We start from the raw sequence: 25609 nt of genomic DNA, 5'->3' as shown, positions 1-25609 counted from the left end.
ACTCAGAAGGCAAAGGTTCTGCATCGCCGCGTGAGCTTTGATCAAAGGCACGTGCGGATCTCTTTGCGGCTCTGAGCAGATCGTGGTCTGTGTCTTCTTACGCGGGTCATTCAGCTGGTAGGTGAGGGAGAGTCACAGGGACAGCGGCCCGGGGCAGGTCGGTTCCTGTCCCAGTCGTTCTTACCCAGACCATCAGCCGGCGACCCCCACGTAGCACAGTGCTTTGGACGCCCCTTCCTAACTGCCTCTTGGGGGAAAAAGGAGGAGGAGGGAAGGGAGAGCTAGAGGAGGGAGAGAAGATGGAGACGGAGGGCTGGCATCAAGCAAGGACTCTCGGTTTCACTCCGATCCGTCTCAGACCGAGCCGCCGCTCTGGCCGTCCCCAGGCAGCCCTGGGGCGGGAAGCAGTTCTGGGTGACAGTCCTGGAGACGGAGTCAAGGGGAGCTTCCAGCTCACGACTTGAGCGAGGGCAGCCTGAGAATAGTCGTCGTAAGCCGTTTGGGCAAATCGCAGCCTGAGGCTGCCAGGCCCGCTCCCTCCTGTCTTCGGACCTCCCGGCACCCCAGCTCTCCAGAGCGCTCGCTCCCGCCTCTCCGCTCTCTTCTCACCCCTCAGGTCGCACACCTTCTCTAAGGTTGCTGATGGTCTGTCCGTCACCCGGGATTGGTGTGTGTCGAGTTTGCTCCTGCGTCCCCAGGAAGGGGGCAAAGGGGAAGGAGACGCGGTAGACGGTAGCGGATAAGTCTTGGTCCCTAAGAAGCGGCCAAATCCTACTATACATTTTACGCGGATACACAGGTTTAAGACTGTGTACGATCTGGAATAATTCACCGCAAAAACCTGAGAGTGGTAATATCTAGGGCATTGTTTTGAGATGACAGTCAGAAGTGCAGCCTATCTCTATGATTCGAAGATAAATGTGTTCATAAATTACTTCCTGTAATTGAGAATTATTTTTAAAATTTGCTACCACCCCATAAATACAATTTAAATAGAATATTATATAGGGTCAAATTAATTATCTTGAGCAGTTATGAAAAAGACATGTTAGTCGCACTGTGTTTTGTTCCAAAGCATTTTTGCCTTCAAGTCCTAAGGAACCTATTGTATTTTCTGCCTCACTTCTTTTTTGTTTTTTAAAGATTGTATTTATTTCTTTGACAGAGATCACAAGTAAGCAGAGAGGCAGACAGAGAGAGGGGGAAGCAGGCTCCCCACTGAGCAGAGAGCCCGATGCGGGGCTCGATCCCAGGACCCTGGGATCATGACCTGAGCTGAAGGCACAGGGTTTAACCCACTGAGCCCCACAGGCGCGCCACCGCCTCACTTCTTGAAGGATCCTCCCGCCTCCTGTTACGAGATTCCAACCGCTCACCACAAGTGTTGGCAAACCCGCCCGTGATGCTGTTCTCTTAACATTCTCCACATCGTGGCTTTCACATCAGGTGCTTTTGTTTTGAACAAAAGTGAGAAATAATCAGGATGCAGTGGTGACTGCCAAGGAGTCCTTCTCGCTGGTGGTTTCTTGCTCGTGTAGACAATGAAATGATATGTTTTTTAAAATATGGCAGCCTAGTCAGTGCCTCGGCCTTATTTCATGGTGCATTTACGCCAGTTGTTCGAGGAGGAGCGGAAGGTTCTAGAAGTAAGCTGAGTAGACTCAATATGACTGACTTACAGTACTTTTGTGAGACCCCATGTTATTTCTTGCAGGATCTCGTTTCCTCTGTCGCACCAGGTACACTTTTCTTGATGAAACAGAGTGTTCAGCTTACTTCATTTGTGGAAAAAATCCAGAGAGCTGGAATTAAGTCACAGAGTGAAAACAAGTTGTGTGGATCCACGAGTTATTAACCTTCCGTTGTTTGTTTTTAACAATTATTCTGACACGTGCTCTCTCTAAACACGTCCGTTTTTAGTTCAGTTCTACTTTCAGGCGCCTTTGAAAATAACCCCTCCGAAGCTGTGCGCATCGAATCAACCACTTTCCGCCCTGGTTTCCCCGCGCCACGGAAAAGTGACTGGCAGGCACTTAGGCCCATGTGGAACATGCTTGTTTTGCTTTGTTATGTCATTTATGTAAAGTGAAAACTTTTGAAACTACTAATTCTAAGTGGAAAAATAAATGGTATAATCTGATTTTCACACATTTTATATGAATCAACTGGTTATAGGATGATTTTTTCTGTGTAGTTATTTGAATGCTATATTCATTTGAAAGCCATCTGGTGGGATGACGAAGGGAGAAACAAATCTGTCGGAGTCCGTCCGAGCGTGGCTAGGGGCGCCATTTCCCAGCACAGAGGCTCGGAGCGCAGGGCAAGTCGGTGCGGGGGAATGGCTGGCCCGCGTTGGGGAGAGCTCTCGCGGTGAAGTTTCCCTGTCCCTTCAGTCATAGTCTGAGGACTTTGGGAAGTTCTGTGGGAAGGCAGGGAGGACAGCCCTGTGAGGGGAGGCTCCTCGAAGCAGGGGCTCATGGTAACGGTTGCTGGAAGCCGTGGACGGTGAAGTTGAGAGAAGGTGACATGGCGTCAGGATGAGAAGGCGGACCCAGGGAGACTTCCGGTGACTTAGTCACCACTGGACAGGCAGGAAGTGAGAAACAGAATGGGAACTTCAGCTTCCTCCCAACTAGCCCACGACACGATAGCTACTCACGCGCGTGTGGGCATGTGAGTGTGAGAGGGAGAGGGACAGAGAGGGGCAGGGGGACAGAGATCCTGAGAGAAGCAACCAGGGGCTCTCACAAAAGGCAAACCCCAAATCCTAGTGAAATATACTTTTCCTATTTGTGTTGGTTCACTCACAAAAAAAAATTGCAAGGATTATTTTCTTTACCGTCATCTTCTAGTGTGATTTTCACAGGGTGGCCTAGATTTCATGGAGCGTCTCCATAAAATATATGATCTTTGAAGGAGCCCCTCTTACAGTGCTGAGCATTGCAAGATTAACATTTTACCATAACATTAAATAAAGACAGTTGGATGAAGGATTTATTATTTCATTAATCTAAAATAGTACAGTAGAGAAAAGATAATAAAAGTAAGAGCAAGAAACTGTTGAAGTTTTAAGCACCTTCCACTTTTTTTACATCTTCTAAGACAAGACAATGGTATTAGAGCCCTTGGCTCTTATTAGCACAATAAATTAATGGTTTATAACCTTTGTTTTATTACTCAAGGAGCACTTCATAAATCAGCTATAAGTACAGGCTAGAAAATAGCCTATAAAATTATTCTTTCTCTCACATCCCTTCCCTTTCTCTAGAATTATTAATGTTGAAAATAATAAACATTAGGGATCCTAGAGTATCTCTTGGTACTATGTACATTATAAACTGAGAATTACTATACCCATGCACAATATTGACTTCCTTTTTTCTCTTGTACTAGACACACACACACACACACACACATGAACACATTTGTGTTATGAAAGTAGTGTTTATTCTTGATAAGGAATTTGAAAAATAGTGAAAATTAAAGAAAAAATACAGATCACCCATCATCGAAATACCCAGAGATACGTACTCCAAAGGTCGGGTGTGTATTCGCCCACTCAGCTTTTAAAAATAATATTACAAAGTCTGATTCCTAGGCAGTGTGTCTCTCTCCACTGAGGAAAACTCTCACGTCTTCTTCAGATATATCTCTCTAGATACATACAATATTTATCATCGTGTACGTGTGTGTGTGTGTGTGTGTGTGTGTTTCACTATTACATTCCCAACAGCATCTGGCACACAGTAGATACCGAACATGTATTTGCTGAAGGAATGAATAAATGTACCGACTACCACGTTTTTTCTTTGGAAATGGAGGTGTCCACCATCAAGCCTTCCTGACACGCGTGGTAGCGTTCCTCTCAGCTTCCTTGCACAAAGGGCTCAGTGTAGTACCTGCACTTAATCACTGGTCAGGGAAACGTAGCCGTGCCTATTCCTAATCCAGCTCTCATCACCTAGAAGGCCAGTTCCCTTCCTCCAGCTCCAGGCTTATTGGCTGATTGAGTCAACAAGCATCTTCTGAGCACCCCTGATGTCCCTGAAGCTACACAAGGAGATACGGTGCATTGTAAAGGTGGAACACCGTGGCCCTCTTCCACAGGCTTGCAGGCTAGCAGGGTCGAGAGGGGGAGGGGGGACCGCAGTCAACTAACGGAGAAGGACAGGTTGGGATCCATGCTGGGGAGGAACCCACGGGACCCTGGTTTAGAGAGGCAGTTGTCAGGAAGAGCATCTCTGCGATGAACACGTGCGGGCTGAGACGTGAAGGTTGAGGAGCAGGAGGCAGGGTCCAGGGCGGGAGCCGAGGGTGCCACCCCCTGAGATCAGTTCAGCTGAGGGCTGGGGAGCGGGGGCAGGGTGGCTGGAGCACCAGGAACTGGGAGACAGGGGAGAGAACGATGCCATGGGGCAGTGTTTCTCGACCTCATGCTTTCATTATCACTGCACTAGGGAGGAAAATTAATGAGAGAAATTACTAACAAATTGATTACTGGGAAGAGTAAGAAAATTCTTCACTCTGACAGTGACTTGTGGTCCTCCAGAGTGCAGTCCTCCCGGACGGTCATTAACAATTGCCTGACAGTTACTACAAAGTGGTGGCTCTGTCCATGCCTTACCCAGTGCTCCGTCTCGCGTGTGTCGATCTAGGGTTATTGAGTCCCGCAGCAAGCCTTGATTAAGCACCTACTGGATGCCTCAAACATTGCAATAGCCAAGGATTTTTTTGCTGATCAGGAACCGGGTTCACCCTTTGGGGACACCAAGTCACCACCTTGAGAATGAGGCTTGTGGTAAGCAGGGACCAAGCCCGTGGGACCTTGGTTGCATCAAAACAGCACTTTCTGTTTCAAGTTCACCGTGAAGCTATTGATAAGCTTCAAAGGGGATAGTGAGGTGACCTGATTTATGATTTAAGCATGAACCAGTGTGTTGCCGGACACAAGAACAGGGCTGAGAAGCCAGTGCACACGGCCTGCAGCGACAGGGGTGGGAGGGACAGGGGCAGCCGGTGCGGGGAAGGGACAGTGGCCTTTGGTAGATGGGCCTATTAAGTCACTTGAAGAGTGAAATCTCCTTTAAAACCGACATTATTAACACGTGCGAGTTGGCCACACGAAATAGGGCGGATCTCGAGACAACGCCAAACCCTGGCTCTCTGGGAGTCGAAAGCAGGAGACGGTTCACAAACATACATGCAGATGAGTCTCAGAGAAGATGTGAACACACCACGCTACAGATATTTGGAAAATTAAGAAATCGATGTAAGTATCTTTTTTTTAATATCTAAAAAATGCTCTTTAGGACGAAGGATATAAGAGCCGGGGCGGCATGAGTATTCCCAGTTTTAGAAGCAAAGCAAACCTCAAAAGACACACGAAGCAGTGACTTGGCAGACGCTGGTGGGGGAGGGCCCCCGCATGTATGTGTGTGTGTGCGCGCGCGTGTGTGTGTGTGTGTGTGTGTGTGAAGACCTCGGGCAGGACAGCGGGCTGGGACTGTGTGTTCACTGCAGCTAATCATTTATAGCATACACATTCCACGAGGCAGGTAATTTTTCATAGTATCGAGGCCATTTTGTTAAAAACAGAGACCAGTGTTGCTCCTTCAACGAATGCATCCACCTCTCCGACGTCCTCTCCTCTCTGATTCTGAAGCCGATCAGCTTTGTGAGGCTCTGGCTTTGGTTTGCTTTTCCTGATGGGTGACTTTGAGTGGAAGAGGTTTGCTTTCGTCAAGCTCTTGACCACATCGATATGATTTCTGGAATGAAGCCATGTGTGGGATCACATAGGGAGTTACTCACCAGTCAGCTCAGAATAGGAGTTTTTGTTCATCTCTGTTTGCTGTACAGGTCATACTGTTCTAGGTGAGAGTAATTCATTTTCTTAACCTGTAATTATCTGTAATTCGAGCCGAACCGCCTTCCTCGAATACCTGCAGATGTGGTGCCCTGTACGGTGTGTGTGGCTGTGATTATCTTCTCTGTGTTGAAGTTAAACTTCAAGAATAGTCTATTTATAACAAAGAGAACTTGTATTTTAGTATAAATGTATCCTCTGAGGATGTTTAAAAATACATTTAGAGCCAGGCTGAACATTAGAATATTTCCATTTGGTAGTTTTTCAAAGCTACCATGAAAATGTGAAGTATTGAAATAATAACAATGAAATGTACACACATAAAATAATGTCCATCCTTAGAAACGCAGTGAATCCAAGAAGCAAATGGGGAAATAGGTTAATTCAGCCTGAGGAAGATGAATTTTAGTTAAATGGTTATTTCTCTGAGCTTCTTGAAAGGATAGGCCATATTCTATTCATCCTTGGGGTCGTAGAACCTGGCAAGGTGCTGGGTATCAGCCTCTGGCAAATGTTGGGATGGATGGATGGATGGATGGATGGATGGATGGATGGACTGTGGAATAGTTGGTTGGATAAATGGATGGATGGATATATTAGTGGATGTGGGGATGAATAGAGAGATGGATGGGGGAGTGATTGGATAGAGGGAAGGATAGATGGAGGAGTGGATGGGTGGATGGAGGGATGGATGAATGATTAAATAGCTGGAGAGGACAGACCACTGATAGCATAGATGGGTGAATAAATATGAGACAGGAAAATCAGGAAAGCTCTAAGATACAATGCACCTGAGAGTATGTGAAAATGACACAGAACCAGGAGTAAGTGCAGGACTGTTCATGGTGGGCATATGGAAGTGTTGGGGTTTGGAGCTGTTTCTGTTTGGAAAAGGTTACCTAGTAGGCACAGAAAGTGCTTTGCGTGGTAAAAGTAGAAAGAACCGTGTTTTAAAGGAACACAATGACATTCTCAGATCAGCAGGAAAGAAAACAAGGCTGATGGGAGAGTGATGCAGACATCAAAACACATAAAAGAAAGACTGTATTGTTCAGAATCTTGTCAAGAAAGCTGTTTTAAAATTGGGAACAGACCTACTTTGGTAGGGCACTTGAAGAGATAGTGGGCATATTTTTGGAGTGCTTGTATTACAGTGAATGATGCAACTATGTATGCAACTTTTGATGCAGCTGTAACATGAGATACCTTGTCTTTACATGAGAAGTATTTCTTAGAATAAAGCTAGTGTTTTTAAAGTAAGGGATATTAACATTTCCAAGGATTAATTCATCAATAATAAGGAAAATAGAGCATTTTTTTAGCAAAAAAAAAAAAAAAAAGTAAGCATTCACCACAAGGTATTATTAAGTGTATGGTGATCATTAATAAAGATATTTCAATAGTAACAGGTATAGAGAAGGGCAGTATCTAACATAACACTGACAGCAACTACAACACTGTTTAATACAAATTCCATGCATAAGAATGCCGTCGCCCCTCGATAGTGTCCACAGAAGTCTTGCATTGGTTTTCTGCTCTCATAGAGTGTGTGGGATGTTGAAGTCACAGTAAAATACACCTATTTTAGAAGAGTCAAAAATGTGAGCTCTTTAGAGATGAACAAAAATCATATTGTGGAGGGCTTTGGATGCTGAATCCAAAGTTATACATGTCAGCTGCTAGGCTACGTGGAATCATGAAGGCTTCCGGAAGATTACTAAACTGGAGGCAATGTGCAAGTCCGAGGCAGGTAAAGAATTGGAGGATGAAATTTGGGAAATCTGGGAAATTTGGTGGCCCCAGAAATATGTAAGGTTAACATTTTTGTTTCTTGCTCTTTTCATTAGATGAGTTTTTGCAAAATGGCCAAGTTCAAAGAGTTTAAACAGATTTCTTTTTTAAAATGTATGTCAAGTGAACTATTGTTTAGTATATGAGTTCATGTTATAGCTCGTGTCCGGTAAAATCATTCTTGAAATTCTGCGTTCTTCATTTTGGTGTCCCATCTACTTTCATGTTCTCCACCTTGATAGATGTCACTTAAGATCTTCGTATTTGCCTGACATCATCCTAGCCCACTGTATCTCACAGTCAAGTTGAATATTCAGACGGGTATACAAATAATGACAAAAAACAGGAACTAGTGGTGTTCTGGGGGTATATACAAGGTGTGTTAGCGACGTGGGTATGCTATTAAAATGAATTCATTATTTTGAGGTACACACTAGACTCGGAGTTCACCAAGCCATCTGTGTTTTAAAGGGTGGACAGGAGCTTCTCCAGTAGGTGATTTGGAGACAGGTATATAGTGCGTGTTCAGCCAGAGAAGAAAAGCAAGCTTCCCTTTTGGAATAGCAGGCAATATGATATAGTTAGAGAAGAGAAATGTCTGAATGCACTGAATAAAGCCGTAGTATAAAAAGTCTAATAAACATTTCCAAAGAGCTTGAATGTTATCCTGAAAATGGCCCGCTATTAAATCATGTTAGGCAGGAAAGTAACATGAGTTTGATGCTTAGAAAGATCATTCTGAAGACGGTTTTGCCCATGTCTCCCAGTCAGTGAATGGGGGACGTACCGAAAAGGGCGAGGCCAGTAATAGGCTCCTCCTGCGGGAATCCTTGGGTTACCACGGAAACCCATGGAAACCTGGAGTGTCTCTGTCCCTCCACCCCTCCACAGGAGGGCCACCTCTGCCAGCAAGCTTGCCTCCGCCCCGCCCCCCCCCTCGCTTTGTCTACACTTCTGTGATTGGGGGCAGCCTTCAGCGATGGTGAGGAGGAAAAGGAGAGAAGAGAGAAGAGTGTCTTCACGGGACCCTTTGATCTCTACCTCAGGGCTGCCTCCAGGCTGCCACGTGCCATCCACGCGCCCTCCAGCAGCTGTCTGTGCTCCCTCAGCCCCCCCCCCCCCCGCCGAACAATCCCCAAAACTGTAGCAGGAATTGAAGCATTCGAAGTCATCAATGACAATTTTGTTTAATCCTTTAAAATCTGTCACTGAAAAAAAAAAAAAACTAATGGTTTTCTAATAAAAATAGCAATGACTATAATTCACAGATGGTTTACTTTTACAGGAGTTGGAATGACATTAACATTTTAATCTCAGATCAGAACACTCTGCATCTAGGGAGGGCACAGGGAGAGGGATCAGGAGGGGAACGTTTTAACCTCTCCTTCCTTCTCTTTGGTTGTGAGAAACATCATTTTATAAGAGAACGCAAACAAAATAAAAAATGTGGGTGATTGGAACATTTGGTTGCATCCAGATGAATCCTAATTTATTGGATTTGGTATAGCACACCAAGGCACAGATGATGGGAGTAACTTGACATTAATTCATTCCATAGAAAAAATTAAAATGGCCAGTGTTTTTCTCCTGGTCAACATCATTAATAGACAATAAAAATATAGAATCCTTGTGATCTTGTCTGGGTTTCCTGGTTAAATAAGATTCCTAGATTTATGTCCCCGTAATCCTTAACCTGAGGGATAACAGAGGACTTAAGACTACAGTGTGTTATTCAAAATAGTTTCTGACAAAGAAATCCAAAATACTACTAAATGATGAATTTCACTCTTCAAGGAAAGAAGAAGCATTTACTCTAAATATGACGTCTCTAAAAGACCAGCAAAGTCAAACAAATGCTAACATTTCCAATGAGTATCTCCAAATATTGCCAATCCACAAATAAATTACACGGTAAAATGTATGTATGTGTAAAGAGTGAATGAAGGAATGAATGGGTAGGCCCACAGGGTAAGCACAAAATACGCCCAAGTAGCCGAATGAAGAATTTTTTGGCCCTCTGAAGGTGATGGCGGCACGATACCCAGCCATGCCCACAGAGTCTAAGGCTGTGCCTTAGCGGGACACCTGTGTAGATTTAGGCTTCTGTCCCCTCTCCTCCCACTGAAACGGAAGCCCAGAAGCCTCCCTCATTACAGAACCTTTGGTTTTACCTCTGGAGAATTTTCCTGGGCACAACCATAGCAGAGCCTCAGAAGGAGGCTGGGGATCAGGTCTTGCCCCATGTCTCACTTTCCCACCCAGCTCCTCCCTTGCCACTGTCCCCATCCATGGATCTCGGGAAGGACTCCTTTTATCCCGCCTGCAAGACAAGCAGATCTGCTGTGTGAAGCACTCAGACCCGCCTTCGGGTCCTGTAAAATCTCTAAGACGCTGTGAAAAAACCCTACTGCCTCCATATTTACGCCCCTTCTAATTTAGCCTCCATATGCGAACTGGAAAGTGGACGTTCCTGAAAATACTGTCGGGAGGTTTCACTTTTTCTCACTTCCTTTGTCTCAGTGGGGGAGTGGGGCTAGCTGAGTCATTGCTCCCCGGCCTTCTGTCTTACGTCTACACCACTTGTACACCATCTTCACCCCACTTTTCTTTCCTCGCCCCCATTATTTGTCCTATCACCTACTGGCTGCCATGACTTCTCTCCGGTTTGCTGAATGACTTAGGGTCCGGCTCATGTTTTCAGTGACCGTCATAACTTATTTTCATCCTGAAGACATTATCATCCATCGCGATGACTCATCTTCTTATACCGAGGACTTCACAATTCCTTATGTTCTGTTTCTAATCTGAATCCGCCCTCCCCACATCCCCACCACTTGTGAAGCTCAAGAATATATCTTCATATTCTCCAGGAGAGATGTAAATGTATATGCATAATGGCAAATATGCAATGCAATATAATAAATGAGGAATCATTCATAGGGTGTTCTGGGAACACAAGTGAAAGTCATCAAAGCCTACTAGAAGTGGATAAACGGCTCTCAAAAATCTAATAATGGGAGTGGGGCTTGATCTCGGTAATGAAGGATGAATAAGAGTTGACCAACACACAGGCAGCAGTGGTAGGTTCTTCCAGATCCAAATCGTTGATGACATGATATTGTCTCATTCACCAAGTACCTCCCAGAGCCAAGTCCAACAATCCATTCTTCAGACGGTTTTAAGAAGGAACTTGATAAATTTCAAATACAATTTCAAGAGTCATTTTTAGGAAGTTTAGGTGGGATCCTCTTTCAGTCTTCCAGGGGATCCACTTTGCTCATAGAAGAATGTCCAGGTTTTCCTGGAATATTCTTCACGATGTGGCCACCGGTTACATGTGTGGACCCTTCCCTCGCCACTGTTCGTGCAGCTAGCCCCCAACATGGTTTCCTGCCCCTTGCTGTTCACAGGCTGCTTTTTCTGACCCACATTCATCTTCTCCCTCTATCCATAGACACCCTGGAGAATTCCTGCCCCTCCTTCAAGACTACATGGCGGAGATAACTTGCTTCTCCGTGAATCCTACCTAACCCCATCCCGATTCCTCTTCCTTAGATGTAACTCTGTCATTTTTGCTCACTGCTGATCTTTCCCAGGAAGCTTCTCTTTGAGGACGGTATCTCCCCTCATATCACCAGCCTCTCAAGATCTACCTACTTCAGTGTTTCGAATGGCTGTTAGAAATGTCACTCTGGGAGCTCTTTGTCGTCCTGTCCAACTCTCTTCTCGTCCAGCCGGGGTCCCCATTTAATTAAGAGAGTGGAACTGGAACCCAGTTGTCTTCATTCCATTCCCTAGGTCTTTTCCCCATGTTGAGCACCCCCCCCCCACCACACACACCCGATGAGTTCCCCTGGCGATCATCACTGACTCCACCCGTTGGGTCATATTGCTGGCTATCACTCTTCTGGACTGCATTTGGGGACACAGATGTGCATGCATTTTGCCTTTGCGCTTCGGTTTCCCACCATGAGTTGCATACGCCAGTCAGCGGTGAACAGAGAGGCGCCATGCTCCCTCCTTCCCGGTGCCTGTCTCACAGATCTGTTCCGTGGCGCTCACAGACAGTACCAACTGTTCTTCCTGCTGGCCGCCAAAGTGAGTCAGCAGTTGGGGGGCGGGGGGGAGACTATGAATTATGGAAAACAACTCGGGAGAGAGAATGGCAATACAGCGAGAGAAAGTAACAACGCTCTGTAGCCCACCACCCAGGTGAGTGTCTCAGATCTCAGCAAACTACAAGGAAACTAAACAAGGAACAGCCTCCAGTCAAGCAGGAGCCTCTGAGTCAGGACAGTCACAGGACAGTCATTGAGAACTTGCCCCATGGATCTGACTCAGCGGCCTGACCGCCACCACGGAAGACTCAGGCCCCAGTCTCTTGCACAACCGTGTGTTTCATTAAGACAGCTGATCACGGCGAAGGGGGCAGCTAGATGGACGTGACAGCTAGTGACAGCTAGATGGGGCGTGACAACGTAGGTCTGGAATAAACTCAGTTTCCAAATAAAAAGCTTCATAAACTGCCTCTGGCCAGGCATTCTGGAGGCAAGTCTGACCTATAAACCCTTCCAGTGCCTGACAGTGTGTGCCTACACGCAAGCTGTGGGTGTCATTGTGATGTGGGCTGGAGCGGAGGGGTGTTTGCATCTTAACGACCCAGCTCGTGCTTGGGAGCACACGTGTGAGTCTTCTCGTCGTGGTGGCATTTGTCTCAAGTCCTAAGAAGATGATCATGAACATGTCCCGGGGGGCACCTGAGCAGTACTTTTTCTTAATCTAGCAGAACCTCACCTCCGAGCTCCCCCAGCATCTCCTGTCAGTATTTACCAGGCTCCCCAGAATTATTTACGCCTGCTTCCCCCCGAGGCCTGCAAGAATTTACATTGCGAAGGGCATTCCTCACACCTACCCCCAGTTCTGGGAATTCTTAGACAATACGCACAACACCCAAGAAAATTATTTTGAAAACGCACGGGTGTGGTTTATCGTTCTGTGGCTTGAAGACTTTCCTTTGGCAGCTGTCTTCCTCCACAGTGGGGCGCCCCGGCTGGCTTGCACACCACCGTAGCTTTTGTGGATGCTGCTTTGGTAACACGCTTCTTAAAAATGCTGAAAATTTAAAAAAAATTAAAAAAAAAAAGTCAACAGACGTCAAAAGTAAATTTCAGAATCCTGGTTACATAGGATCCAACCTTAATGCCTTTGCAGTGACTGTGTGAATATTTTGCATAGACAAGAGACTATTTTCTATAAATTGGTGTTTGTTGATGTGATCAAGAAATGTAGACTATACAAAAAAATTTTGTCAACTGCTGAAAGAACTGGAAGGTTGAATCTTTTATTTCCTTGGTCAAAAGGTGAGCTTATCCCTTCCCCTCTTCTTTTAAGTGAAATAAAGACAGAGTTTGAAAATGCAAAAAAAAAAAAAAAATGCTGCAGAAGAAAAATAAATAAAGTAAGATAAAATAAAATATTTAAAATGCTGCAGAGAAATGCTCATTGTATTGTCATTTACAGAATCATCTAGATGGTTGTTGCTCATAGATGACTTTGTTAAGACTTTTTATTTGGGGCTGCAGCTTTGTAATTGTGGGCGTATGCACATTCGATGTATAATAACATACAATAACATGCAGTGGGAAAAATGATGGAAATGACACAGTTTTGTGTGTCCGCTTTATGGGGTCTGTTGGTCTTTTTGTTGTATCGTTTTCTTTCTCATAGACTCAACCTCCCTGCTTTGAGTTGAGGAAAGAAAGGAATCACAGAGGGAGGAGAAGGGGATGGTCTCAGCTCCCAGTGGGGTCACGGCCTGCGTTTCTCCTTGGCCCTGCGTGGCGCGGTCACCACAACTCTCGTGTGTGGACATTTGCAAACATTAATGACAGTGTGTGCACACAGAAAGCACACTTATTAGAATAAAACCTTTGGGATTGCGAGTAGATGTAGTAGCATTTGGAAAAGAAATTAAGGAAAATGCACTGGAATTAATTTTGTTAGCTGCGTTTCTTCTAATCCTCTTCTGGAAAAATCTTTTGCCGGACTGTTCCCCCATCACCATTGTCGGCATCTTTATGCAGTTTAATGTATCCTGCTGTTTGTGTTTTAGATGGGAGTCCGAAAAGTGTTTCTAAAATACTGGCACGCCGACCAGCTCAATGATCTGTGCCTGCGGCTCCAGAGAAAAATTATCATCTGCCAAAAAGGTAACAATCACGCCCTCACCTTTCTGAACCTGTCTGAGTTGTGAAATACACAGTCTCGTAGGGCACCCCCGAGTCGAAATGTCGGTGGGACCTACTCCGTGGTGGTCCCTTCCAACCTTGCGATGACACCACGTGTGGGCAGGGCCCGGGAGCTGAGCCAGCCCTTCCCATAAATCAGCGGATGCCTGCTTGCCCCCGCTGTGTCTGGTAGTCATTCCACCTGAACTTTCATATCAAAGTTTCACCTCCCTCACAGATTGGAAGAGGGACTATTCGTCTTTTATAATTTACGCAGCCACCGCCTTGCAAATATTCACACTTGTTGATCTGTGCAGAAAGCACACGGAAGGAAGACGTAGCTTTGAATCTTCACTGGGAACCGCTGCCCCCCGCCCCGCCACCACAACGAGGCAGAGATGCCCCTAAGAACCACATAGAGGCCATTTCCATCAGTATCACTGGTACACTGGGATTTTATGGAACCCTCCACGGGCTTGGGAAAATCCTTGACTCTTCCCTTTCCTTTATGGAGGCAATAATGTCGGACTATTATCTTTGATAGCAGACAGCAACAGCATTTTCATGTTGGGAGAGATCCCGTGCAGGATTTTTTCCCCTGCAAAAACCCAAGTGACCATTGCAAATAGGCACATTAAAAAAAAAAAAAAATCTTAACTATGCCACCCATAAAATACATATACACTTACTAACATTAATTTTTAATTTGCTTAATGCTTTGATTATATTAGGTATCAGAAGGGATATCTAAGGGAAGGTAAAAGAAGGAGATATACAGGCTAGTTTTGGCGGAACCTGTTATAATGAGCTTAGCTCTCTGATCCCTCCAGAAATGTTAAACACAAGCACAACTCATGGGATGCAGAAATCGGTTTGATTCTGTTCAAGCCTCTGTCCATGGAGCCCCTGCGTGAAATCTCCGAGGGGGGTCCCATCGGTTTCTGATCGTTAAAAAACCCTGCTAGACGCTGGTGCCTCAAACTGTCTCCACGGAATTGTACAGGCCCAGTCTGAGAAATGCTCAGAAGTCAGAACTACCTTCCAAGTTAAACCATCCCTCTTAGCCGCCGGAGGCCCTGCGGGGGTGGGGGTGGGGGGTCTGGGCGTGGGTCTCACCCTGTCTGCACACCCCTGGGGCTGGCAACAGGGAGGGGCCAGGGCAGCCTCTCTGTCTGACTGGCCCCCGTGCGGACTGGCCTTGGGGTTCTCTAACGTGGCTGCAGGTGTTCCAGGGCGGCTCTTGGCTCTGCGGCAGCACACCTGCGGCAGCACACCTGCGGGAGCCCGGGCGCTGCTCACCTGAGAGGTGGCCTGACCTCTCCTGCAGGCGGTCACCGGGACTTCTCCCCCAGCCTCTGGCCCTCTGGCCTCAGTGCTCTCAAATAAGCCCCTTTCAATGACTCCAAGCAGGCATCTCTTTCATAACATGGACACCTAGTGCCCGAGAAACACGGTAGAGGACCCTGGCAAAGTCCACCGTGTCCTCCAGCCTCCACGGTCCCATGGCTGGTTCTCCGCCTGGGCTGCCGAAGCCCCTTGCAGGAGCCTGGAGGTCGGCAGTGGTGCAGGGAGCCTTGGGGACGAAGGCAGGCCACCCCGACTCTAGGCAACCCCTGCTCCTCTCTGGGTTATGAGCGCCTGGCCCCTTCGTCCTTCATCCACGGAAGGAGAGGCTGGGGTCCCAGGTCGGTCTGCACTGCCACCACTGCACTTCTGTGCCTGGGCTCCGCCGCACCCCTGCTGTGCCCTGTGAGCACCACGTGGGAGCCAGTCAGAAACGCAGAGTCTCGGGCCCCCTCCTCCGCATTCAGCCCCTGCAGCCTCGGCTGGAGCTGGGATGGGGGCCCCATCGCCAAGACCAGTGCCCTCACCCCTGAGCTCTGGAGCCAACGGAGAATCCCATTTATTGTCGGTGTCTGCACATAGAACGGGATCCCGTGTTCTCCTGGAAATGTCCCCTTCCATACAATGAGAAGAACGCGTACCTCTTCTTCACTCAGGGGTGCTCGCTAGGAACATCTCCCGGATTTAACGGCAAACATCCAGGTGACCCTACTGACCTGAAAGTGAAGAAATGAGCAGATCTCTAGGCATTCCTTCATGTTGAAAGATAAAAACTGAGGCAGGTCTTAAAAATGTGGCTTCATAATAAAAACCATAATTTCAGATTGCATAAGTGAAATAATGGAGGTAAAAGTATCTTTAGAACTACAGGCTCTTAAATGCAAAGCATTAATTATTGATTTTTATTTTTATATCTCTTGGAACAATCCCTTCGGTACTTTTCACTGGTGTGAAATTTACTCAACATTTATACAATCTGGAGTTATTTCCCGTTTTTCCAGGGTTGTCGTTTTTCCTTTGTACATGGTGGGGTTGGGGAGAAAGCCTAAATTTTAAGCATTTTAACATTCAGTGACTCCTAATGGAAGTTGCTTCCTGACCCTCCATGTTCACTTGGTCCTGGCAGGAAGCGTCAGGAAAGCCAACTTTTAACTTGTTGAAAAAGAACAAGTATTGGCGATTGACTGTGACAAATTTATTTTTACTAGTTGCCTCTTATTGAGGAAAGCAAGTTTCGGCAGCTGGTATTTCATGTTTAAAGAATCTTTAAAGGCTGCCAGCAGCGAGTGTGAGAAGACAGAGTCCCCGGATGTGGGACAAGGGGCCCCTGCGAATGTCCGTGCGGTGAATAGCTCTTCTCTCAGGGGGTCACAAAGCATCTGCCGTGGCCACATTAATCTTCCCTTTATTCCGAAAGATTAAACATCCTGAATATACCCTCACCTTCACCCTTGCAAAAGTCAATGCCTCAGTTTTGTTTTTTTTTTTTTTTACTGTAACAGGAACGAGCGAGCAAACAGACCCATTCGAGCGCTTCTGTTTTCTCTCAGGCCAACCGCATAGTTAACACTTCTGCCTTTTACACTGCATTTTTTCATTCCTGGAAGTCTGATCTGCGAATTCTTTCCCCCCTTTAGATGGGTTCACCGGGACTGTCTCACAGTGAACTTCATACAGCTGCCTTCCAAAGTAACTGAACATTTAGTATCGCCACTGGCAGGGGGGAGCCTTAAGCGTTTTAGATGTCTGCATGTTATTTGTCTCTGGAGCCGTAATTACAGAAAGTTGTGTTCGGCTTTCCACCTTCTAATCAAATAAAGGCATCAAAATGAATATTCTAGATAAGCTGCACATTTTTTCTTCCATCAGCGGAGAATAGTTTAAAGCACTTAATGTTTTACAGGCCTTCCCCCCCACACTATAAACAAAACAAAGTGTCTTTGCTACACACATCAGTTTTTTCCCCTGATCGTAGTTCTTCTTAGAGTTCTAGCAAGTCCTTCTGACCTTAGAAACTTGGAATTGGAAGGGGCAGCATCCTAAGGTCAAAAGGCGCAGCTGGAAATTTGCACCTGTTCACGGCACCCAGGAGGAGGGGCCGCTGACCCTCTTGGACACGCTGACTCTCTCTCGCAGGAGCTGGCCCAACCTGTGTGCGCACTCCGCTCATGTTAGAAAGTTCTTCTTCATGTTGACGACAGTATGCTTCCCTGGGACGTCCCCGTTGGTGACCTGCTCTCTGGGGAGCTCAAGCAGCATCTGGGTGGTCTGAGGAAAGGGAATGAGTTTGGGTGCATAAGCACGGAGATTCGAAACCTGGCTCTACCATCCATCGGTTGTGCTTACGTGGAGGAACCTTCTTAGCTTCACTAAGCTGCTCTTTCTCCGGGTACACGATGGAGATAATGGTTTATGAATCATCCTTCATATGAAGTGGGAATGAAATGATAGAGAGCCCGACACATGGAAATGCCTTTAAATGGTGGGCATTGTTATTTCTGTTTTCAAGTCTTACCGTTTGTTACTGACATATTAGCGATTTCAAAGTGTGTTCACTCATTTGTTTCTCCTAATTCTTACACATTTTTCTAGCTAGCACCCCTTCCCTGGAGAACAGGAAGGATGTCCTCAATTCACACATAATCTCTTTCCAGAGTCTTAAATGCACTGCTCGTTTTTTTTTTTTAGGAGTTCAATCATAGTCTTATTAACAATACGTGCGTGTTTTTGAAGACGACTTCCAGAAGCCTCAGCCATTTCTGTTCTACTCGGATATAACGAGAGATGAGCAGTGCCCCCTAAAGTGGCCCAGTTGCCGCCACACTGCAGAATTCTCTGTGGTTTAGACCTGGTTCCTCCCCACTGACCTTCTTTCTTTCGTCCGGACCATCATGTCCAGCCTGTGTTTCAAAAACAAGTGTGGATGTCTCATTCCTTAGGTTACAGATTTCGCCTCTTAGGTGTTATCGTTGCTGAATGCAGATCCCTTTCCAGACACGAGATGAGAAGGTTTTGTAAATTCCAATTCTGGGTGAGATGCATCTGCCGAGGCATCCGTGTGTTGGGACTCTGTGTGTGTCTGGGTTTCGCTTCTGCTCCTCTCACTGACCCATGATTGTGTTCTTTTATGGAAGTTGTAAGAGGGTTTCTAGCACGCCAGCACTTGCTTCAGAAAAGGAGCATCAGACAGCAAGAGGTCACGTCCATCAACAGCTTCCTGCAGATTACGGAGGACATGGGGTTGAAGACCTACGATGCCCTGGTCATTCAGAACGCTTCTGACATTGCACGTGAAAATGACCGGCTGCGGAACGAAATGAATGCTACTTACCATAAAGCGAAGGTGGAGGCCAGACACAAGCCAGAGGAAGGAACCAAAAGGTAAAGGCAGATCGTATGCAACTTAATTACCTTTATCATTGATCCAGTGGAGTCAAGAAAATCCCAGTAGTCCTTAATGCAGGATTCTGTCGAATATGACGGTGGTTACGGGAACGAGCATGGATGTGCATGTGTGTGACTTGTTCTTTGAAACCTCCGAGCAATCTAAAAGGGTCCCTTCTCATGCCTTCTTTTCACACAATGGATGCCCTCTGCTAGTTTCTCCGTGTGAAACGGTTATCACTTCCCCTACAATGCAGTATCGCTTACCGTCTCAAGGCCACAGTTTTAAGGGAGCTCATATTTCTGTCTTAGCAAAAATACACAGCTAGGTTCTTGACATCTTTATACAAGTATTATATATATATATAAGGTGACTCATAGAAACTTCTGGAAGTCTGAGCCAAACAACGAGAAGCCACTCCGAACACAGAGAAGTGGAATCAGTGCTCTGTAGGTATTATATTTCCCTTAGTAATTTGTCACAGTTTCTTTGCAAATGGGAAAATTGGGGGGAAACACTTTTTTTTTTTTTAAGATTTTATTTATTTATTTGACAGAAATCACAAGTAGGCAGAGAGGCAGGCAGAGAGAGAGGAAGGGAAGCAGACTCCCCGCTGAACAGAGAGCCCGATGTTGGGCTCGATCCCAGGACCCTGGGATCATGACCTGAGCCAAAGGCAGAGGCTTTAACCCACTGAGCCACCCAGGCGCCCCTGGGGGGAAACACTTTTCATTGTCACGTTCGCTTTGGACGCTGAGCTTGGGATAGAAGTGTGGAGGCGACCTGGTGCTTCTCCGTCTTACCGGTCTTGCCTCTCCCCGAAGGACGGGGACACCCCTGGTTCTCGGCCCCCCTCTCGGGAGGGCAGGGACCTGGGTCCTCCCTCAGCGTCAGGCAGGTGTTTGTTTTTCCGTAGAAACTTGGCATTAGCTGGTCGTTTCTCACGGAAAATGACTCCCCTTTGCCTCGGCTGCCTGTGTCAAATGATTTTTTATTAAAGATGAAATGGCGATGTGTCTCTCGCTAATTAGCTTCAAATATCTCCGTGATTAAATACTGAAAAACTTCCCTTTGTATGGAAAACTGTAATTAAACATTACAGGGAAAACAAATTATTCACTGAGTGCCCTGCTTTCATCTCCGGCTAGTTCATTTTCTACACGGGTGTCTGGCTCTGCCTCGTGGTGGCTCCCCCACCCCGGCTGGTGTGCTGTCGCACAAAGATATAATTACAAACACAAATGCTCGGAGACTCCTTGTGCGATGAACGCATTGGCATCTCACTGGTACATGATTACATTGACGTGTGAAGCCAGAAGGGACTTTTTTTTAAACCAGATAACTATTAATTTTATCTGACTTCCCGAATAATATTTATTATTTTCACTGCTGGAACTCAACAGCCACCCCAATTTCCCCATTTGATTATGTATTCATTTTGCCTGATATAAAATTAAGTGAAGAAGTCTTTTCCCATTTATTTATTGACTACCAGCGGTTCGCTTGGCATTGTGCACACCGATGGGGGAACCGAACAAAAATAATAATTCTGCCCATCATTAAATAATTGCTCGTGGAGTTTCACTGGCAAGGAGAAAAGGGGAGAGAGAGAGAGAGAAGCGTAAACCATTGATGGTTTTAAGTCAAGTGCATACTCTTTGGCAATGGGAGACGGTGATGAACTCCCCGCATTTGATGCATCGGTAACTCTCTATTAAGACGGATTTCCCAGAAATTATCATTCAGATTGAAATTCTGGTTTTTTGATTTGCTTAATAATCAGAGTGTGAAAAATTCATTCAGCGAGCGCCTGATAGAAATGTGGCTGTCTGTAAGAAGTGCTGTGTTGGCGTGAGGTCTTAGAGTCGCCGTGATGGTCTGCGCCGTGCTCATTCAGCAGCGAGCGGGGCCCGGGAGCGTGGGCAGTGTTCCCTGGGTGCGGCCGGTCCCAGAGCGTGAGACACGCATCCTCGGACCGCAGCAGGGGAAGGCCGTTCACCGAAAAGCCAGGATTATGCCTGCTGGAGCGGGTTCATTGTGACCGTCTCAATAACGCATCTGGGCCCCCCGCGGGGTGCTGTTTGTGTTCTGTTCCCCCCAGAGCCGAAGACAGGGCTGGACCCAGGCATGGCCACTACAGCTCCGTCCCGGTCCCCCTGGCGGTGGACGGCCTGATCCAGGCTCTGGCTGGCCCGTCCACCCGGTCTCCTTCTCTGCACTCGGTGTCCAGCCTGGATGACGGCAGCAGCCTCCCCTCACCACGGAAACAGCCTCCGCCCAAGCCCAAGAGGGACCCCACCACGCGGCTGAGCGCCTCCTATGAGGCCGTGAGCGCCTGCCTGTGGGCGGCGGCCCGGGAGTCAGCAGGTGAAGGTCAGCAGGGGGAAGGAGGGGGGCGCCTGGTCGGGGGCCCTGATGCTCTGCCTTCCGGGGTCTGAATGCCCCAGCAGTATCGCTGCCCTAATCTATTTTTAATAGAAATAAGTCCTGCTGTCAGCTTGCCAGCAGCTCTTTAATCATTAAATATAAATCATATGTATTCCGCTCTCCCGGGGTGTTAGGGAAAAGCTACTTGTGTATCATTTCCTCACTAACCCTCCCCCTATCAGCATTGTCAGTGTGGGCGAGGGGCCTCAGACCAGAGCGCGCCAGGGTGTCTGTCCCTGTCCGGGAAAATGTTCATTGATTAAAAGCCTAAAATCTCACAATGACTAGTTCATGTGACTGTCACTGCCTAATTACTCATTTTTCAAAGAGTGAAAACAGGCAGGACGTGTGGGCAGAGCAGGTACTGACTGCAGAGTTCTGTATCCCCTGCCCACAGGTAGGCTCTGTCATAAGCCCAGGATACATCATATCTGAAACAAACGGGATCATCTTTCCTTACGGGGTTTGCGTTCTCATGTGGGAAGACAGATGCTCAACACAGTGAACAAGTCAATACAGAAAGTATTTTAGCGTATCACGGCTTCAGAGAAATGTACACCGGGTAGGGGAGGAGGTGCAGAGCGGGGGTGGAGGGGAGACTCTATATGGAATGGTGTGCAGGTTCTGCTAGAGAAACTTCCACCTGGACACAGGATGGATCACAATTCCTTCCATAAGCAGATGAGCCAAGAATACAAAATCGTGGTGAAGCCATGCACCCATCTGGGGGAGGAGATGGGTGATACTCCCGGGACAGCGGAAAGACTGTGGCTCCGACACCATGAACAATGAGAGCCCCAGCTATGCGGAAAGATGCTTCTTTATCGTCACTTTCAGAAAGAATGGACTTTTTAAACCTTTTTTAAAGAATTTTTTTAAAGATTTTATTTATTTATCTGACAGAGAGCTATCACAAGTGGGCAGAAAGGCAGGCAGAGGGAGAGGGAGCCCCATGCAGGGCTTGATCCCAGGACCCTGAGACCATGACCTGAGCTGAAGGCAGAGGCTTAACTCACTGAGCTACCCAGGCACCCTGAAAGAATGGATTTTTAAGAGAGTATTTAATTTTTTTAAAAAAGCCATCAGTATGGTAATGTATGAGTCATGCCATGATAATACAGAGATGTAGGAAATATAGGAGAAATTCCTAAGATTGGGGAGGGGCGTGCAAGTGTGTTTCTGAGGTCACAGCACCAAGAGCAGCTATGAAAGTTGAAAGCGGCATCAGGGAAATCTGGGAAGACAGGCTCAGGGGGACGTCAGCGCGAGCGCAGACCCAGCGTTAGAGCCGGATCCGTGGAGATGCGGGGCCTCCTCTGACGCCCCCACAAACCACAAGAGGCTGTCGTCTAAACAGACCATAAGCCTGCTCCCGGGGCAAGGGGGGACATCCCATTTCCAGCCCTACGTTCAAACCTCTGCCCGGGATTTGTGGTATAGAGCTGAAAAAATTGCACCGAAGGAAGCTCTCTTGGGTTATTGGAAGAGGAAGAATGGCCTCCTGCAGGCGACCCTGATGAGATGAAGAACATGTGGACTAGACCCAGGATAACATCGGAAGCTGGAAAACACAAAACAAGACTGACCGTCACAGCCCGCCCAAGGTGGCTCCCTGTCCTGACTCCAACGCCACACACGGGCGCTACCGAGTTGAGGAGGTCGGCCCCCCAACAGTCCGTCCCATCTGAAAACTCTCGTGTGTGCCCGTTCCAACGCCATCTGCCCTGGACTTGAGATTCTGGAGTATTCAGTTGGTGCCAACTAGTCACCTCATCGGGAAGGGAGAGAAAGTATTGGGGGTGACATCAAAACACGTCCATTAGGAAAAAGTGACCCGAGAACCATAGGAGAGAAAATATACATACAAAAGCAGATGACGGGACATTACCACTCCTGTGAGGATGCACCGGGCAGTCTCGTGGTTCAAAATACATGATGGGATGCCATGAGGGTTGCAAGACTTTCAGGAGAAAGTTAAGTTCTTGGAACCTAATTTCAGCTGGCTCGTGACCGGGGTCACCGGTCGGGGTCTCCCCCGCAGGTCGAACCCTGTGAACTCAGAATTTGGAGGCCAGCCCCGGAGGTGGTGGGTTCACTGCTGTCTACGTTGTGTGTCCTTTCTTGCAAGACTCCTCACGCGACTCTGTGCCCACCACCGCCTCTCCTGCCGCTGGAGACGACTCCTCCCTCAAACTGCCAGTCCGATCGAGCAGGTGTGTGTGCCCGCTGGTTTCCGTACCATCAGGAGTCAGGGGCCAGGGGGGGTCTGGTCGCCTGGGTGTCCAATCCATACGCCCTTCTGCGAGAAACCCACCGTGCACAGGGGCTCCGGCCCCATTTATGCTTTCGTGACAGGAGTGGAGGTGTCCAGGACAGAGGCCACTAGCCATGTCTGGCTATTGACATTTAACTTCAAATTAAGTGAAATTTAGAACTCAGTTCCTCAGTCATTAGTGACACTGCGGGGTGTGGAACCCCCAAACATGGCAGAAAATCCTCTCAGACACCACCGATTCTCCACGCTCGTACCCCGAGGACAGTGCTGGGCTTTTTGTATATGTCACAGAACTGTCCTTCTGGAGGAGACAGGAAGAAACTCGGATTGCTATTCAAAATGCTGCGTCAGCCTTGATTTCATAAGAACAAGGACCGCAACCCAGTCAGTTTCTTACCTGATCCATTCCTTTTGGCTCCTGAAAAGACCGAGTTCAGACACTCTTCTTTTGCAGGGGAAGCCGCTGATTCATCTCCGAAGGTTACGTAGTGAAGGGAGGTCTGATGAGAGAAGGAGAGCCAAGAAGCTTAGAGAAACCAAAGATTGGGTCACATTAAGCCTTTCCCATAGGTTTTCATCCAGTAAACGCGGTCATCATAAAGACAGGCAACGGAGAGAGCGCTTTTATTTTTTTCTCCCCCTCTTTGTGCCTGAGAAGCATGAAGCAATTTTCTGAGCCAGTAAATCCTGACACTCGCGTGCAAACTATTAGCAAGTTAGGGCCGACTGCTTGCGAGTAGAGCTGACCCTTGAACGGCACAGGCTGGCACTGCATGGGTCCGGTTATATGTGGATTGTTTCTCGATAGTGTACAACACCGTAAACATATTTTCTCTGATTTTCTGGGTAACATTTTCTTTTCCCTCGCTTACTTTGTTGTAAAGATACAGTGTATAATACATATGTAAATTACACGTTCATGGACTGTTGCTTCTGCGACAGCGCACTACAGTAGGAGAATTTGGGGAGAGTCAAAAGTTACAGGCAGATTTTCAATGGCAAGAGCGGTGGGCACCCCAGCCCCTGCGCTGTTCAAGGGGCAACTGTGCTATTTTTTAAAAGTCCGGGGTTGCTCTTTGCCAAAGTGACTAGGGCAGGAAGAACAGGGCTGCTTCTTCTCCTGTCTAGGGGTTCCCAGCTCCCAGCTCGTGCACCCGTCTGGAGACTTGATGCTCTAAGCCCACGGTGCAGACTTGTTCCCAGGCTTGGGGTAACTGGGTGGGGGGATTGCAAGAGACTGGTTTTGCTGGAGTAGCGCCAGCCCTCACTGTTCACTCTCCTGTCATGTGATCTCCACACCCCCCATCCCTTCAGACGGCAGCAGCCCATTCCTTAGAAATAATACCTTGCGGAATCCATGATTTTTAAAAGTAAATTGCTGTGTAACTCCATTCCCAACAAGACCATTTATATATTTATAAATGATACAAATATAAATTCGTAAGTTTATATTTATACAAGAATAATTCATCTGTGTAGCTTAATTTGGAAATAACATTCCATTTCTTTTTCACGGTCTGTGTTTATCTTTACTCAAGAATACCCTTGGTACACAGCAGGCACTCGGGAAATATTTATGTAACAAGTACATGTTATAGGAATGTATTTCTTTGTATTACTTCCATTCACACAGAAGTCGATTCTTATCAGTGAATCAAAATGACCACAATTTGGCCAGGTTTAAAATGTACCCTTGAGATTTGCTGGATTTGGCCTGTCAGTGCATTTTTCACAGAAGCCCCTTGACTATATTTTCCTATTAGCTAAAATTTGACAGAAATTAGATATTTGGCGAACACCATCCTGAAAGTATGTTCCTGAATAAAGAAGAATAAGTGTGTGTTTCACAACTTAGGACACATGAGTCCATTCGACACACAGTAATTAATTGTACTCCATGACACTGCCTCTCCCCAGAGGGCCACAGAGACCGGGGACGGGGGGAGATAAATGGGCAAATGAATTATAAGATAGGCAGACTAATGGCAAAGAGAGGAGGTGGTGTGGAACACAGGGCAAGGGTGCTCACCCTTGTTGGAACCTGGGAAGGGGTTGGGAAGGACATTTCAGTGACTTTACCCATACGGGGTGGAGTCCAGTGTGTGTAGATAGGGTAACAGCAGGCGTTATGGGCTCCTCCCACCAAAAAAAAAATGTTATCAGGTCGCAATATGTCACAGCTCGGTGCAAGCCCCTTTTCCCCCCCTTCTGTAGCTGGTTGTAGGTTGATACTACGCTCACTCGTGTATGGGGCTGGTCCAGTGTCCAGCCGGCTGGCATCTAGCTGAGCACCC

At 47.0% G+C, this 25609-nt stretch overlaps 1 protein-coding gene across 1 annotated transcript in view; it reads left to right on the top strand.

The window, feature by feature from the left end:
* Positions 1-25609, top strand: part of MYO16 (myosin XVI) — a 442217-nt gene that overhangs the window by 349536 nt on the left and 67072 nt on the right. Inside the window, exons 28-30 of the mRNA XM_080798962.1 lie at positions 13770-13866; positions 18363-18609; positions 20715-20986. Coding sequence (XP_080655088.1) covers positions 13770-13866; positions 18363-18609; positions 20715-20986 — 616 coding nt within the window. The remainder of the gene's footprint in view (positions 1-13769; positions 13867-18362; positions 18610-20714; positions 20987-25609) is intronic.

Source organism: Martes martes (assembly GCF_963455335.1).
Source record: "Martes martes genome assembly, chromosome: 3".
NCBI classification, from domain to species: Eukaryota; Metazoa; Chordata; class Mammalia; order Carnivora; family Mustelidae; genus Martes; species Martes martes.
Note: the sequence above shows the minus strand (reverse complement) of the source record. Positions and strands in the feature narration are given on the sequence as shown.